Genomic DNA, 15711 nt, shown 5'->3' with positions numbered 1-15711 from the left:
TTTTTTCTTTTCCCCTTCTCCTTTTTTCATTTTTCATGTGCTGTAGAAACCTCTCTACTCTTATTTCTTTATGGGATTTTGGCCTTTCTTTCCAACAGGGAATGTTTATCGCGGGAAGTGCATAGCAAGGTCGGGTGATTTGCATGCTATAGTGCTTTGGAATAAGCTATGTATTATATATATGACCTTCAGCTATTTGAAGCATGCATCAATGACGAACACATGAATGAATCTTCATTGGAATCAACTGCAGCAAAAGTAATTCTGGTCGTTGCCTGAAGTCCAAGGCGCAAAGAGTCGGAGATACTTCGGAGGAATGCTGTTCCGTCACTCTGACCGCTTCCGGCAGTATTCAATGTTTATTGTCTTTCACGGAGGCCCCATCGCAACCTCATCCTTCTTGTTGTCTTACAATAGCAGTATCTTATGGCCTATTGTTGCCATCTTCTTCACATTTTATTCTACTGAATATATCATAATTGAGCGCATATCTTCTTTTTCTCTTTGAGGCCCCGTATTGCCCATGAGCTGCCGTTTCGCAAACCGACAGTAACATGGGACTTCTTTGACCGACCGTAAACAACGCGATTCCAGTGCTTCAGCCGCCCTCCTGAAGACGAACATCCTTCCGAATGACAGGATCAGTTGGATATATCCTTTTTGGCAGATTGGAATTCTTCTCGCGATATGGAAGACATTCAACCGACCGCAAAATGGGCTAATCGCATGCTGCGCCCCTTGACCTCCATCTATCATCGCCTAGAGAAACACCACGAGATCCAGACCAGCGTCGCAGATGCGAAACTCAAAGAAAGATCCGAATCTCGCGAGGCAAATTTTACACAGCTACCGTCACAGTCTTCCGGAGTTGAACAAGGCTGCTCTTATTCGGATGAGGATCCGAGCGACCCGTCCTGGATTCCCGGGAAACCAGAAAAACGACGATTACGGCATAATTATTCGAACCGGGGACAACGAGGAAATGCGCCTCGCCGGCGCAATCGATTGTCAATTCGCAGCCCCGAATTACCAAAAACTCTGCCTGGCGCGATCGAGATTGCGACACCTTTGATCACCGGTAGAGCACGGGGGCCGTCGGAACCATCATCTTTCAGAAAACAATTATTTCGAAACGTGGTACCCCCTACAGGCCTGGCTGCGCCGACGGAGACCCGCAAGCCGACACGAACAAGTCACTCCAATTTTCCGGCCTACCAGGGCTCGTGGAAACAGGTTCTCGATCTATCCGGAGATGCGCGATTTGTCGATATAGCGCATTATCTAGACCGCGCATTTATTAAACTTTTGAATAGAACTCAAGTGAATGATCAACCGCGGCGGACTCGGTCATTGTTGTCAATGGCCGTGCGGCGTCTCCCGGTTTTTATTGCAGAGGAGCAGAGATTACAGGACGAGTTGGAGGAAGATGGTGATGTTGATATGTGCGATGCATACTTCACAGAATTAGAAGCACATTATGCTCCGATGGGATCAGGATGGCGGCCACTCCGCGAAGCTGTGCGCGCTCGGGGGATTCACCTTGTCTCTGAGATGATACAGAAAGGATGGATCACCAGATTGGCTGCTTGTCGACTAATGGAGGAGTGCATGATGCAGGGTGAACTTGATGCTTTTGAATCACTCATGTCTAAAGTTCTGGTGACCCTTGGAAAATATGAATACCCGGTCGTTTTTGATTTACCCAAGCCTTCGGGCCTTTGTGATGACCCGGTTTATACCCTATGCACTTACTACGGACGGTCGATAGAGAGGCGATCATTTGTTTTTTATGAGTTATCTAAACTTCTTCTCCGTCGGGTGCTACCTCCCGAGTGGATGGTCACCATCCCTTGGAAAAAATGTATAGACGGGGCAATCAAATCCTTATCCACCGAGGATGGGGACTCTGCGGCTGCTACTCGACTGCTACAAGCCGTTATCCTTTCGGCTGGTGCAATCTACCCCGCGACTGATGCGCGGCTTTTTACGATGGACAGTGAATGTACTCCACGTCGGGAGCGCTTTAGAGGCACACGGGCTTCGACGACGAATGTGACAACGATACCCACCGACCAGACGCCGTGCCCTATTCCCATCCAAGATGCGTTGAGCAATCTTGTCTCAAGCCTCGTGACTGCGCTCTGTGGGATGTGTATCGCGCGATTGCAATCCTCCAGCGCCAGTGAAAAGGTCATCGGCGCGAAAGTTCGTGACATAGTCGGATCATTGGCTTTCGCCATTCAACGAGAGATTGAGATGAAACCGCTGCCGCAAGGAGCTCACGGACCGACGTATCGATCCCTCCGTCGGGCATGTGTTCTACTCGGCGACTACATGCTGCGCTGCGGTGAAGAGTCCTCGAAGGTCATCAGCGACCGTGCCTCAATCTCAAGACGAAGTTTCGAATCATTCTCTCAGTCATTGGCTGCTCAAGATGACACGGTCAAAGAGTTGGCGGAGATTGTGCGGCAGGTGTTTCACTGCTGCGGGCAAGTGCGCAAGGGCGACAAGTCTCGGACATCAATTGAGGTCCGTTCCAGAGTTTCTCAGCTAGCTCAGTTGACGAATGGAAACGGCGTGTCTCTACTGTTGGGCAAGGTAGCGGCAGAAACGGCGATGGGGCTAGCGGAGACGACACTGGATCCGGATGACCACATCTGGGCCATGGAGGTTCAAGAGCAGGTCCTTACAACAGAGCGCGGCCCGAAGACAGTCCAACATGAAACATCCAGACGCGCAGATAGCACTGGATTATATCGATGGGAGGATGGCATTGGCGAATGGGTGGCGAGCACTCCGGCGCCCAAACCCAAAACACAGGTGGACTTGAGGTCAAAATGTGTCGAGACACGGTCGCAGCAGCCGCCGACTATACCAGGTTCCACCAGTAGTACCTCTCCCAGCTCTACCAACTCCCGAAACGCTGCTTCAAGCATAACGTCATCGGCGCCATCTATCACCGCCAAGCGGACATGCGCCCCAGCAGGCCCCAGCAATCCAAGATCACCGAAAAGGCTTCGATCGACCCCTCGGGAAGGATATGCAACACCGGCACAGGATGCGCCCCTTCTTCCCGCGGGCCTCTTGTCTACATGTTTATCTGAGTCAGATCGCACCCCGATAGCCGCTCGCACCAGAACCGCCCGTGCCTTGAAGGAATTGGTACATGCAAAGAATCGGCCGGTGCGGGGGATCCGTCCAGAGGGAAGTCCAACTAAGATCGAGGTGGTCATTATCAACAAAAAAAGCGATCTTCTGTCGAGCGGACCAACAGTTCAGTATTCCCCCGAGCCCCTTCGTCTGCGTACCCGTTCGGCGCGTGCTAGGATGTCTCTTCCCGGCACCAAATTAGAGGTCGAGAATTCCTTCAAGGCGTCTACGGTACCACGCAGCCTACCTCTTCGTAGGGTGGTACCTCGTCCTACCCAGGACGATAGCGAGGACGAGTTGAGTTTTCTATAACTAGTTATGGGGCGGCTCACTCCACTGGATGGGAATCCCTGCCACATCTCGTGGCTTTTTTGGCCCTTTTAATCTCCGTGGTGCCGGAAGCCAACCCTTTCTTTCTTGGTAGTTTTCGCTCAGTTTCTTTTTTTTTTTCTAGATTTTCTTGGGTTGCGGTGGGATTTGCCGGAGTTCTGAAATAGGGGTTTGTTGGATTGTCTTTATTTTGACGATGATTGATACCCAAGGGCAGTTGGTGCGATGGGGTCTGTTTTGGACTGTTGGCTTATTTGCTTTTTTTTCTCTCTTTTCCTTTACTTTCACATTTCATTTAATTTATTGTGTTTGGGGTTTTAAAATAGCTTTTTTTGTGGGGAGCGGTTTGTCATGAATAAACAAGAACCATTGAGAAGGCAGGGGAGGATCCATTCCTCTGGCCTGTGTTGTTTTGAGCGCATTTTTTGCAAATCGAATGATTCTGGGGCGGGGGCGATGTGACAGGTCCCAGCGACTATGTGCTACCAGTGCTACCAGTCGACTAAAGGCTGGCACGGAGTCTCCCGTGCGTCCCAGGGTTACTCCGTCTATACTTCGGGATATCCAGGGGCGATGTTTCTAATTGGGACCGTTAGATTCCTTGGTGCTACTCACGGACGGATAAGGGCATTCTCGACGACCAGTCAACGACGAGATCAGGCGGAGATTAAGAAGAGAATGGAGAAGGAAGTCCGTGAGGTCGACCATTTTTAATAACCGAACCATAGTAATTCGAGAGTGGTTATTTCTCCGGACTCTTCGGCGCTAGAGCGACGGATAGTAGTGGCAGTCAGGCAAACGCCGGGGAGGATATTAAATGTTTCAATCTGGATCAACGCTGCAATTTATATCGTTGACTTGTTTAGACTATTTCGCAGTTAGTTCGAAAAATTAAGAATATCACCAGAGGCGCCAAGGGAGGCCAGCATAACGCCATGTGGACACATTCCCTTGCTAGATTAAATTTTAATTAATGCGGTGCGCCAAGACCGATTATACATCGCTCAGTCATCGTTCCTTCCTGAGGAATCCATCCATTCCATCCTTTGCCCTCCGCCCGCCTCTTTCTTGGCTTTTGCATTTTCCCTTTTTTCTGATTTTGGGATTTGCCTTCATTCTTCTGCTCTCCCATCCGGGCTGACTGGCAACCGAAAATCACACCTGCATCTGACCCTGCATCACGACGATCCGTTGCGATAATGATGATGATGCTGATGCTGATGACGATGATCCCAACGCAGGGAGACTGATAGACTCTTCTTGCCCGGTGGTGTCTTGCACCGCCAGCCAACCTCGCCCGTCTTCTCAAACAGCGATCTCTAGCTCCACCCGTCGTCAGTCCCGTTGATTCGCTCATGTAAGGGCGTCAATCCAGATCTGATCGTCCCCCCCTCTTCAAGTGTTTCATCTTCGGGCCATTCAGCATCCATCACTCCATTTTGGCCTCGCCGCCACCGCAGTGAATTAGGCAATTGAGCAATTGCTTCTTGATTTTCGCCTGAACTGTGGAACGCCTGCTGATGGATCCATTTTGCAGGAGCCACACTAGGGGTTCGATCTGATGAGTCGATGACAGGAGAATATTGTGCCTGGCGGCTGGCCGGGACTGGCGGATTCCTTTCCCCGTCCTGTCGACTCGAGTCAACTTCTCCCTGCAGTTCCAGTCTGCTACTGTTAGACTTAGCTTACGGAGTAGGATGAGTTGAGGAGACCGTCCAGACTCTAGAATTGTCCGTTGTTCTTGGTGGGCCTGTCTGTTTTCCCTCTTCACCAAGCGCCCACCCCCCGCCTCTGGGCGCGAAAAAAAAAGAGCAGAACGATCTGTGCTGAATCTTTTCTTTTCTTCCCTTTTCCTTCCTTCTCTTTTTCCCTTTCCTTTTCTTGTCCGACCTTCTTTCCCTTTTGAAGTTTCAATATCCCCCCCCTCCCGTGCGACCTGTTCTCCCTTTGCTTCTTGGCACCTGTTCGCCTTCGTTCCTTGGTAGCCGCCGACCGAAGAAGTGACTGGATCACCGAATCACATTCCTTTTCGTTGCCCGTCAACCTCCCTGCAATTTCAGTCCGAGGATTCGCTTTGGTCGAGGTTCCTCCCAGCACAATTGCATCGTTCTCCCTTTCTTTGACAATCAAGTAAATCGACTGGGTCGTTTTCTTGGTTCCCATTGTAGATTGTTTGGAGTTCTTGCTATCGCGACAAACCGACAAGCTAAGAAAGCGACAATCGAAACAAAGACTCAGGACAAAGCCCTGGTTTTCGCAAGCATACCTGCACTTTCGAATATCGCCTATTTAAAATTCACTTGCCGATTCGCAGTTTTGTGCGCCAGTGATTGTATTGGTGACCTTGTACAACTGGTTCCCCAGGTCGTTCCGTGATTTCTTTATCGGATTTTAAGTTGGCAGAGCTGGTCTCGCACGCAATATCTGGTCTTGCCCGCTGCTTCTAGGGGCATTGCACTCGTCATTCTTTATTCTATCTTTCACTTGCTTTCGTATATTCTTTTTGCAAAACTCTGATCATCATGAGTACTCTTCTCTTCGGCTTGTCCCTGGTTGGACTCGCTTCCGCAACGGCTCAAATCGAAAAGCGTGGCGGCGACTGGGATCCGTTCTATGAGATCCTTAACGATGACCTCGCCCGGTACACCTTGACGACCTTTTGCCTGATGGCTATCATCGTTTTTGCCTGGAGAGCATGGTTCCGCATCTCCGCCCACCTGAGACAGTTGGCAAGCTTCAACAATGGACATCAACGTTTTTTCATGACGCCTTCTGGGACGTTCTCTAAAATCAAGAACCATGTTGTCTACGCTCCGTTGTTCCGGAACCGTCACAACCGGGAAATGCAGCTGTCTCGGGCCGTCAACATGGGTACCCTTCCCAGTCGGTTCCACGCCTTCATCCTTGTCGGTATCATCGCCATGAACGTGACGCTCTGTGTTGTTACCGTGCCGTACAAGACCGAGGAAGATAGCGTTGCTGGTATCATCCGAAACCGTACCGGCACCATGGCCACCGTGAACTTGGTTCCTCTCGTCTTGCTGGCTGGGAGAAACAACCCCTTGATCTCCCTTCTGCACGTCCCGTTCGACACTTTCAATCTGATCCACCGCTGGCTCGCTCGGATCGTTGTCTTCGAGACTCTGGCCCATGTGTTGGCTTGGTGCATTCCCAAGGCTCAAGACGGTATGTTTGAAAGAGCATCCCCCTCTCGTTGGTCGTGATTGGTTTCCCGATACTGATTATCTTATAGCCGGCTGGGATGTTGTGGGAATGGTGCTTGGAAAGAGCGACTTCTTCATCTACGGAATGCTCGTAAGTTCTTGACGGTAGAGAAGTGGGTGTCGATGAGTTATGCGACTAACTTTTGCTTCCAGGCCACCTGCGCTTTCGTTGCGCTCATGCTGCACTCTGTCTCGCCCCTTCGACATGCGTTCTATGAGACTTTCATTCATCTCCACATCATCTTTGCTGTTCTCTCATTCGTCGGCCTCTGGGTTCACTTGGAAGGACTTGAAGCTCAGAAGTATTTGCTGGTGGCCATCGTCTTCTGGGCGCTCGAGGTATGTGAAATCCTTTTCGTTTGATGCATTGAAGACTGGCAATGGAAATTAACCACGAGATTCAGCGTTTCGCACGTCTTGTCATTGTTCTGTACCGCAACGTTGGAAGACGCTCGACCACCGCTTTGGTCGAGGCTCTCCCGGGCGACGCTTTGAGAATCACGCTGAAGATGGCTCGCCCCTGGACCTTCAAGCCGGGTCAGCACATCTACCTGTATATTCCTTCCATTGGATGGTGGATGTCGCATCCCTTCTCGGTCGGTTGGAGTGAGTCGGAGGAGGTCTTCACCGATGAGAAGGGAATCCCCATGACTCGACAGGAAACCCTCGGCACCGAGAAGACGACCCTTTCCCTCTTGGTTCGTCGCCGTACCGGCTTCACCAACAAGCTCTTCCAGCGTGCCGTGAGCTCTGTGGGGTCTCGGGTGACCTTGAAGGCCTGGGCTGAGGGACCGTACGGGGCCATTCATTCCATGGACTCCTACGGCAGCGTCCTTCTTTTTGCGGGTGGTGTCGGTATCACCCACCAAGTCCCGTTTGTGCGTCATCTGGTCCAAGGTCACGCTGACGGCACGGTCGCCGCTCGTCGTGTCACCCTGGTCTGGATCATTCAATCACCTGAGCACCTTGAGTGGATCCGTCCTTGGATGACCAGCATCCTGGCCATGGAGCGCCGCCGGGACGTCTTGCGTATCATGCTGTTCATTACGCGTCCGCGTAACACCAAGGAGATCCAAAGCCCGAGTGCCACCGTGCAGATGTTCCCTGGACGGCCCAACATTGACACTCTGATCGGCATGGAGGCGGAGAACCAAGTGGGAGCGATGGGCGTGTTGGTCTGTGGTGGCGGTGCTCTGAGTGACGATGTCCGAGGAGTCTGCCGTAAGAGACAAGGTCCCACAGACATCGACTTCGTCGAGGAGAGTTTCACCTGGTGATCGACCGGTGCACTGTTGGAACGGGGCAGCGTTCACTTTTTAAGCTGCGTTGGGAGTTCGTCTCCTTCGGCCCCCATTGTGGCACTTCCGCCCTCCCTGCGCCGAGATGAAGGGTTTTTAGATTGCAGATGGAAGCGAGTTCAATTAGGTTCTTTGGTACATATATATCTACTTTCGTTTTTGGTTAGCTACGGTCTTTTGCATACATCGATAATTTATTGAAAGACGCCTGGCCGTTCGTCCGGCTCGGGCGGGGACGGTCGGCGCAGTCTTCCTGACGGAGATCCCCCATGTCTAGCCTGACAGTGACTGCTCATAGGCCCGTTTATTATTTCTTAGCACCTTCCAGCTACGGATTATCGGAGCATATCGTTGATGACTGTTGAAGAATGGTTGGATTACAGTCTCGCGCTACGGTGCAACCATCGGGCGACCGACCAAACAGGACATTCACCAGAGGGTCTGCCGAACGATGAGGACTTGCATGATTACTGTAGATTACTGGATCCCATTGAAGTTCATCTCACACTGACAGACGGGTTAATCATTGCCACGCTTAACTACGGAGTAATGGCTTAGAAATCATGGTGGGGCGTTAAGTTGCTGGACGGTTCTCTATGTCTAGTGGATGGCATCATTCCATGAATTAATCATCCACCGGCGGAGATGAGCGGGGTCTTCAAAGTGACGGCTGCGTATAATTACTGCCGATTCCCTGGACTGTCTTCGTCCTTCAACCCCAACTCCCTTCGTTGCTCTCGTCGTCTGTCCAATTGGTCTCCGCTCTATCACTACCAGTACCAGCACTACTCCACCATGAGTCGCCCGGATCTCACGCTCTACACCTCCCAGACTCCCAACGGGATCAAGATCTCCATTGCGCTGGAGGAACTGGGGTACGTGGGACACTCCCTCGCTTGTGACACCAAAACCTGAAGGCTAATTAATTGTCCTCGTTAGACTGCCCTACAAGGTGGAGAAGATTGATATCTCCAAGAACACTCAGAAAGAACCGTGCGTAGAACGACAGCTCCCCACCCTCCGTTCTATTTCTAACGCCAGGCAGATGGTTCCTCGAGATTAACCCCAACGGCCGTATCCCCGCTTTGACCGACACCTTCACCGATGGCGAGAAAATCCGCCTGTTCGAATCTGGCAGCATCCTGACCTACCTGGCGGAACAGTATGACAAGGACCACAAGATCTCCTACCCCAAGGGCACCCGCGAATACTACGAGACCATTAGCTGGCTATACTTCCAGAACGCCGGTGTCGGTCCCATGCAGGGCCAGGCCAACCACTTCTCGCGCTACGCCCCCGAGCGCATCGAGTACGGCGTGAACCGGTACGTCAACGAGACCCGCCGACTGTACAGCGTGCTGGATCAGCACCTCTCGACCTCCAAGTCCGGTTTCTTGGTTGGCGACCACATTACCATTGCCGACATCTCGCACTGGGGGTGGGTTGCGGCCGCTGGCTGGGCGGGCGTGGACATCGATGAGTTCCCCCACTTGAAGGCGTGGGAAGAGCGCCTGGCCGCCCGGGAGGGCGTCGAGAAGGGTCGCCATGTGCCTTCGCCTCACACCGTCAAGGATCTCTTGAAGAACAAGGCGGAAATGGAGAAGAAGGCGGCTGAATCTCGGGCTTGGATCCAGGATAGCATGAAGGCCGATGCCAAGCATTAAGGGACACTTTGTCTTGCTCTTGTAAAGTCCACCGATTAACATTCATGCCGTGATGTATTATGCCTTGATAGTATGAGTATTTAGTTTTAGTGTGATTGAAACTTGATTGTTGGTAATCTTTCAACGAGAGTCGTAATGACGTTATTTTTGCTTTTCTTTTGTTCTCACAGTAGTTATTCCGGGAACCGCCTGGTAAATTATTTGTTCAGGCACCGCACTGAGGCATCAGTATTAGTAATCCCACGTGATCCCAGAGCTTGCCACATCGCGGAAGCTTCAGTCCAGAAGCCTTTTTTTGAAACCCACATTCATCTGGGTTCAAAGAACCATCTCGATCTTAGTTGCTCACCAAATCATATTAACCTTGCTACCAGGACAGCTGAATACTCAGGACTCATGGCCTGGCGTAATCAAGGAATCACCGGTTCCAACAACATCCCGTTGGGGCGCAGACGATTCGGAGGAGACGATCCTGGTGAGGATGACAGTCGCACTGCAACTCCATCGTCTGCGGACATCGGGTACAAGCGCGGTAGAAGTCCTGTTCGCGGTATGCCCCCCTGTCTCCTCCAGACTCGACTTGCTAAAGATACCTTACTGACACCCCACCCAGCCGAACCCCCTTCTGACGGTACGAAAAGGCGCAAGAAGCGCAACCGTTGGGGCGATGCGCAGGAGAACAAAGCCGCCGGTCTCATGGGCTTGCCCACGATGATTATGGCCAACTTCACCAACGAACAGCTGGAGGCGTATACTCTGCATCTGCGGATAGAGGAAATTAGCCAGAAACTTCGTATCAACGATGTTGTTCCTGCGGATGGTGACAGGTGAGTGGCCTCTTCTCTGGCCCTTCTTTGTTCTTCTCTTGTTTATGGTGTTTTGTTGTCTCTTTATCGAGTGATCGCCCTACTGACGAGTCTTCTTCCTACAGATCCCCGTCGCCTCCGCCCCAGTACGATAACTTTGGCAGACGTGTAAATACTAGAGAATATCGTTACCGGAAACGCCTGGAGGATGAGCGCCACAAGCTCGTGGAAAAGGCCATGAAGACCATTCCTAACTACCACCCGCCCTCTGACTACAGGCGGCCTACCAAGACCCAGGAGAAGGTCTACGTCCCAGTGAATGACTATCCAGAGATTAACTTCAGTATGATAACTAACCCTCTAACTCCTAACCGTCCCTCTATTCTGTATTTCCATGACTCTGCTTTCTATGCTCGAGTCGAGCTTATGGGAAAGACATCGTTCCGTCGATGCCTTTTCGGCTCGCTTCTTGCTAACCCTTGACTTGCTTGATGACCTTTTGCTACCTCTCGTTCCATTACTCAAAAGAAAACCAGCATGAACTAACCATAGCTTTTTGCTACCTTTCAAAGTTGGCTTACTCATAGGACCCCGTGGAAACACCCTGAAGAAAATGGAGACCGAATCTGGCGCCAAGATTGCTATCCGAGGCAAAGGCTCCGTCAAGGAAGGAAAGGGTCGCTCTGATGCCGCTCACGCTAGCAACCAGGAAGAAGATCTTCATTGTTTGATCATGGCAGACACTGAAGAAAAGGTTAACAAGGCGAAGAAACTGGTGCACAACGTCATCGAGACTGTAAGTCATTTGTCGCCCACTGTTTTATATCTTATAAAGAAACCTTACTGATGACTGTCGACTAGGCCGCTTCGATTCCCGAAGGCCAGAACGAGCTGAAGAGAAACCAGCTTCGTGAGCTGGCTGCTCTTAACGGTACTCTCCGTGACGATGAAAACCAGGCTTGCCAGAACTGTAAGTACCGTGACTTCATACGCTATCATTCAAGAAGGAATCTAACAGGCATTTCACTAGGTGGTCAAATTGGACATCGCAAGTACGACTGTCCCGAACAGCGCAATTTCACTGCCAACATCATTTGCCGCGTTTGTGGCAATGCTGGTCACATGGCTCGTGATTGTCCTGATCGCCAGAGAGGCAGCGACTGGCGTAACAACGCTGGCTTCGGCGGCGGCCGTAGAGCCATCGGTGGAGGCGATGCTGTCGATCGTGAGATGGACGTAAGTTACCTTGCTATTTTGGAATCTTCTATGTATCCTCTCTAACTTAAAATACAGCAACTTATGCAAGAACTGTCGGGAGGTGCGCCGGGTGAAGATGGCCACGTGCCTCATCGCATCGAAGCTGGCCCTGATCAGGGCTACGACGACCGCGATATGAAGCCTTGGCAGCAACGAGGCCCGCCACCCAGCGATGTCGCTCCCTGGCAGCAGAGAGGCCGGGACAACCGTCGCGACGACTATGGACCGCGAGACCAGGGAAGTGCTGCACCCCCATGGGCCCAGGGCCGCGGAGGAGGCGATTACGGATACGGTGGCCAGGGTGGCCAGGGTGGCTACGGGGCTCCGCCTGGAGCTGCCCCATGGCAGCAACAAGCTCCCCCGCCGCCTCCTGGAGGACAGCCATCGTATGGGTACGGTGGTTATGGCGGCTATGCTCCGCCGGTGCCCGGAATGGGAGCTCCCCCGGGTGCGCCTCCTGGTCTCGGTGTGCCGCCTCCTCCCCCAGGCATGCCGTCGATGTATTATGGCTCTGGTGGAAGCCCTCCGCCGCCGCCTCCGGGCGAGGGACCCCCACCTCCGGTATGTGTTTGATATCCATCGAAATCCGCCAGATTATTTACTAACTCTGCACACAGCCGCCCAGCGACCAGCCTCCCCCTCCCCCTCCCCCTGCTTAAACGCGCGACTCTCGTGTATTTTGCTTTTGCTACGAAACGGGATTCTGAAAATTATTGCCGATCAAAAGTCATAACCAACTTGATTAGAAGAAAGGAACGGTGGAAGGCCGAAGGGGAAGAAACCCGTAATGCTCTGTAATCTCAGTCTTTGCTTTGTTTAAATCGATAGTCCACGTTCTAGTTTTCTTGGCCAATCGATCAGTCTCTTCGAAAAGAATTTCAAGTCTAATCCATGCCCCTCGAGGGTTCATATCTGTAGTTTGCTTCTGCGCATCTTGGTTAATTGGCTGGTCGGCATCATGCATGCATGCATGTATGCACCCATTAAATGATACGTCTCACTGCTCGAGTTCCACCAGTGATATTTCGACCGCCGTTTGCCGGGCCTTTGCATTGGGACTGGCATGTTGCTGGCCTGCAATTAAGCGATCCTTTGCATGTCAAATCCGGGGGAACCAGGACCGACCGAGCTATCGGTTGCCTGATTGGCTAGGCGCCCATCCATGGGGGCCTCAGGCCTCTGCGGTCCCCACCGTCTTTCGACCTTTTGTCTCCTTCATTTCCTCCTTCACATCCCATCTTGACATCCTGGTTATTTTGCCCTGATCGAGGAATGCAATTCCTCTAATTAACCTGCGCTCTCTCTAGGAGCTCAAAATCGTCGACCTCCCCATTCGCACTTCCAAGCAGACAGCTATTCTCTTCGTAAATCTTTTCGTACCACTCACTCATTTGTCAACTCAACCGTACAGTGTACCCTAAGGTACCGCCGTGCAACATGCAAGAATCCAGTCAACCAGGAGGAGATTTACCAATCTCCGGGCCCACTTTCCATTCAAATGCCCCGCCTCTCCCGTCGTCGTCTCACGCTCAGCGGAGACTTTGGCAGTCGCGGTCTGGAGGGGGAAGATCCCAGTCTCATCCGTCCCAGGATTCTTCTACTATCGCCCGAGAGCAGTCACGGCATGCACCATCGACCGGCGGAGCGTCCTCGGCACGCACCGCGAAATGGTGGCGCGTTAGGCTCTTTCGGGGTATGATTCTGGATGTTAAGAGGAGGGCGCCGTACTATTGGAGCGATTGGACGGATGCGTGGGATTATCGCGTCGTTCCGGCCACGGTGTATATGTACTTTGCGAAGTAAGTTGCTGCTACCACTATGGTTGTTGTCCATGGTGGTCTTGGTCTTGGTGTTAATCGGGGTTCCATAGTATTCTGCCGGCTCTGGCCTTCTCTTTGGATATGTTTGAGAAGACGGATCAGAGCTATGGTGTGAATGAGGTGCTCTTGGCTTCTGTGTTGGGGGCGATTGTGTTTTCCCTTTTCGCGGCCCAGCCTTTGGTCATTGTTGGTGTTACCGGTGAGTCTGCAATTGGGATTGAGTTGATGGGTCGAGTAGATGGGGTGTGTTTGGCTCATGGCTTGTTGTTTAGGTCCGATTACGGTGTTCAATTATACTGTCTATGATATAATTGCTCCGCGGGGAACACCTTACCTTGCGTTTATGTGTTGGATTGGAATGTGAGTTGTGCCTGTGATTTTTGAATTGGCTGATGGATGCTGACAATACGCAGTTGGTCTCTGATCATGCATTGGATCCTTGCTATCACCAATGCTTGCAATGGATTGACCTACGTCACCCGGTTTTCCTGCGACATTTTTGGATTCTACGTCGCCTTTATCTACCTTCAGAAAGGGATCCAGGTCCTGACGAGGCAATGGGGCGCCGTGGGGGAGACATCTGCCTACCTGAGCATCATGGTCGCATTGCTGGTTCTCATGAGTGGATGGATCTGTGGCGAGCTTGGGAATAGCAGTCTTTTCCAACGATACGTACGGAAGTTCCTGGAAGACTATGGTACCCCGTTGACCATTATATTTTTCACTGGATTCGTTCACATCGGTCATATGCGAAGTGTCGACGTTGCAACGCTGCCAACCAGCAAAGCGTTTTTCCCAACGGCAGATCGTGGATGGCTGGTGCACTTCTGGGACATCAGCGTTGGCGATATTTTCCTTGCGATCCCATTCGCGCTGCTGCTTACTATCCTTTTCTATTTTGATCACAACGGTAAGTAAGCATTGAATCATTCTGGTCGAGATTTGAAGCTAATCGCTATAGTATCGTCCCTGATTGCCCAAGGAACCGAGTTTCCTCTTCGGAAACCTGCTGGTTTCCACTGGGACTTGTGGCTGCTGGGGCTGACCACTTTCGTCGCCGGCTTGTTGGGTATTCCATTCCCCAACGGGCTGATTCCCCAAGCGCCTTTCCATACGGCTGCTCTTTGCGTGACGCGAGACGTCGCGGATGAGGACGACACCAACAAGGGCAAGGCCGTGCGCATCACCGATCATGTCGTCGAACAGCGAGTCAGTAATTTCGCCCAAGGCCTTTTGACCCTCGGCACCATGAGCGGACCCCTTCTCATCGTTCTGCACCTGATCCCGCAAGGTGTTATGGCCGGGCTGTTCTTCATCATGGGCGTTCAAGCCCTCCAAGGAAACGGGATCACACAAAAGCTCATCTTCCTGGCTCAAGACAAAGACTTCACCTCGGGGTCTAACCCCTTAAAGAGGCTCGAGCGTCGTACTGCTATCTGGGCCTTTGTCATCCTGGAGCTTATTGGTTTCGGTGGTACCTTTGCCATCACTCAGACGATTGCTGCCATCGGGTTTCCCGTTATTATTCTACTCCTGATCCCTGTGCGTGCCTTCCTCCTACCGCGATGGTTTACTCGGGAAGAGCTCTCCGCATTGGATGGACCCACGGCAAGTCCGTTCACCATGGAGAGTGTCGGGGGTACTCATGGGATAGACGATGGTGCTGCGCCTGTGGGCTTAGTCACCGGAAGGGACGATCATAACCAACACAATCGCAAAGCAGACGGCGATAGCGCGGTCATGATGCGTGGTGATATGAATTCATCTTCTGAATCGCCGGTCGGTGACGACCTGGAGCGCGGCGAGGCCTATGAGCTACAGACTAGATCTTCGGTTCGCAGACGCAGCACAACGAGCAGAGCTGAATGAGTTTCTAGATCTCAGCAGTTTGCATGGCGCAGGTGCCTTTCTCAGCGGCGCCTTGGGTCTTCTTGGATACGAAAAGTTTCTCTCATATACATGACCTTATTAGATATTGGCTTTGGCTGACAATGACACGTTCGAATCAGATGTCTTAAAATTTTGTTTGCGTTTTTGTTTTATCATTTTCGAGGACTTTCTTCACTGATCGTATATATGTAATTACCATACCTCGGATGAATTAACACCAACCCTCCTCATCGATGACACTAACAGTCTTCCTGTCCTCTTAGGCTTATGTC

The 15711-nt window shown here is 51.8% G+C and overlaps 6 protein-coding genes across 6 annotated transcripts; 5 read left to right on the top strand and 1 right to left on the bottom strand.

Annotated features, from left to right (window-relative positions):
• Positions 1 to 687: 687 nt before the first annotated feature.
• Positions 688 to 3462, top strand: KD926_000979 (uncharacterized protein; the record flags this gene model as incomplete). Its single annotated transcript, XM_053096526.1, has 1 exon — positions 688 to 3462. One exon carries the CDS (start codon positions 688 to 690, stop codon positions 3460 to 3462), a length of 2775 nt encoding a protein of 924 aa, XP_052959359.1.
• Positions 3463 to 4799: 1337 nt separating this feature from the next.
• Positions 4800 to 5643, bottom strand: KD926_000978 (uncharacterized protein; the record flags this gene model as incomplete). Its single annotated transcript, XM_053096525.1, has 2 exons — positions 4800 to 5145; positions 5525 to 5643. 2 exons carry the CDS (start codon positions 5641 to 5643, stop codon positions 4800 to 4802), a joined length of 465 nt encoding a protein of 154 aa, XP_052959358.1.
• Positions 5644 to 6002: 359 nt separating this feature from the next.
• KD926_000977 (ferric reductase family protein) lies at positions 6003 to 7981 on the top strand (the record flags this gene model as incomplete). The annotated part of the gene is made up of 4 exons (XM_053096524.1): positions 6003 to 6666; positions 6734 to 6795; positions 6858 to 7043; positions 7109 to 7981. The coding sequence occupies 4 exons, from the start codon at positions 6003 to 6005 to the stop codon at positions 7979 to 7981; spliced, it is 1785 nt and encodes a 594-aa protein (XP_052959357.1).
• Positions 7982 to 8647: 666 nt separating this feature from the next.
• On the top strand, positions 8648 to 9666 carry KD926_000976 (glutathione S-transferase family protein; the record flags this gene model as incomplete). Its single annotated transcript, XM_053096523.1, has 3 exons — positions 8648 to 8877; positions 8942 to 8995; positions 9048 to 9666. The coding sequence occupies 3 exons, from the start codon at positions 8648 to 8650 to the stop codon at positions 9664 to 9666; spliced, it is 903 nt and encodes a 300-aa protein (XP_052959356.1).
• A 396-nt stretch (positions 9667 to 10062) lies between these two features.
• On the top strand, positions 10063 to 12388 carry bbp (putative zinc knuckle transcription factor/splicing factor MSL5/ZFM1; the record flags this gene model as incomplete). Its single annotated transcript, XM_053096522.1, has 8 exons — positions 10063 to 10216; positions 10280 to 10493; positions 10598 to 10815; positions 11060 to 11268; positions 11334 to 11442; positions 11503 to 11708; positions 11766 to 12290; positions 12347 to 12388. 8 exons carry the CDS (start codon positions 10063 to 10065, stop codon positions 12386 to 12388), a joined length of 1677 nt encoding a protein of 558 aa, XP_052959355.1.
• Positions 12389 to 13166: 778 nt separating this feature from the next.
• KD926_000974 (anion exchange family protein) lies at positions 13167 to 15418 on the top strand (the record flags this gene model as incomplete). The annotated part of the gene is made up of 5 exons (XM_053096521.1): positions 13167 to 13528; positions 13600 to 13748; positions 13822 to 13909; positions 13963 to 14459; positions 14511 to 15418. The coding sequence occupies 5 exons, from the start codon at positions 13167 to 13169 to the stop codon at positions 15416 to 15418; spliced, it is 2004 nt and encodes a 667-aa protein (XP_052959354.1).
• Between the last annotated feature and the right edge of the window lie 293 nt (positions 15419 to 15711).

Source organism: Aspergillus affinis (genome assembly GCF_023601865.1).
Source record: "Aspergillus affinis strain CMG 70 chromosome Unknown NODE_11_length_483380_cov_85_280398, whole genome shotgun sequence".
Lineage (NCBI taxonomy): Eukaryota > Fungi > Ascomycota > Eurotiomycetes > Eurotiales > Aspergillaceae > Aspergillus > Aspergillus affinis.
The sequence above is the reverse complement of the archived record's forward strand: the minus strand, read 5'-3'. Positions and strand labels throughout refer to the sequence as shown.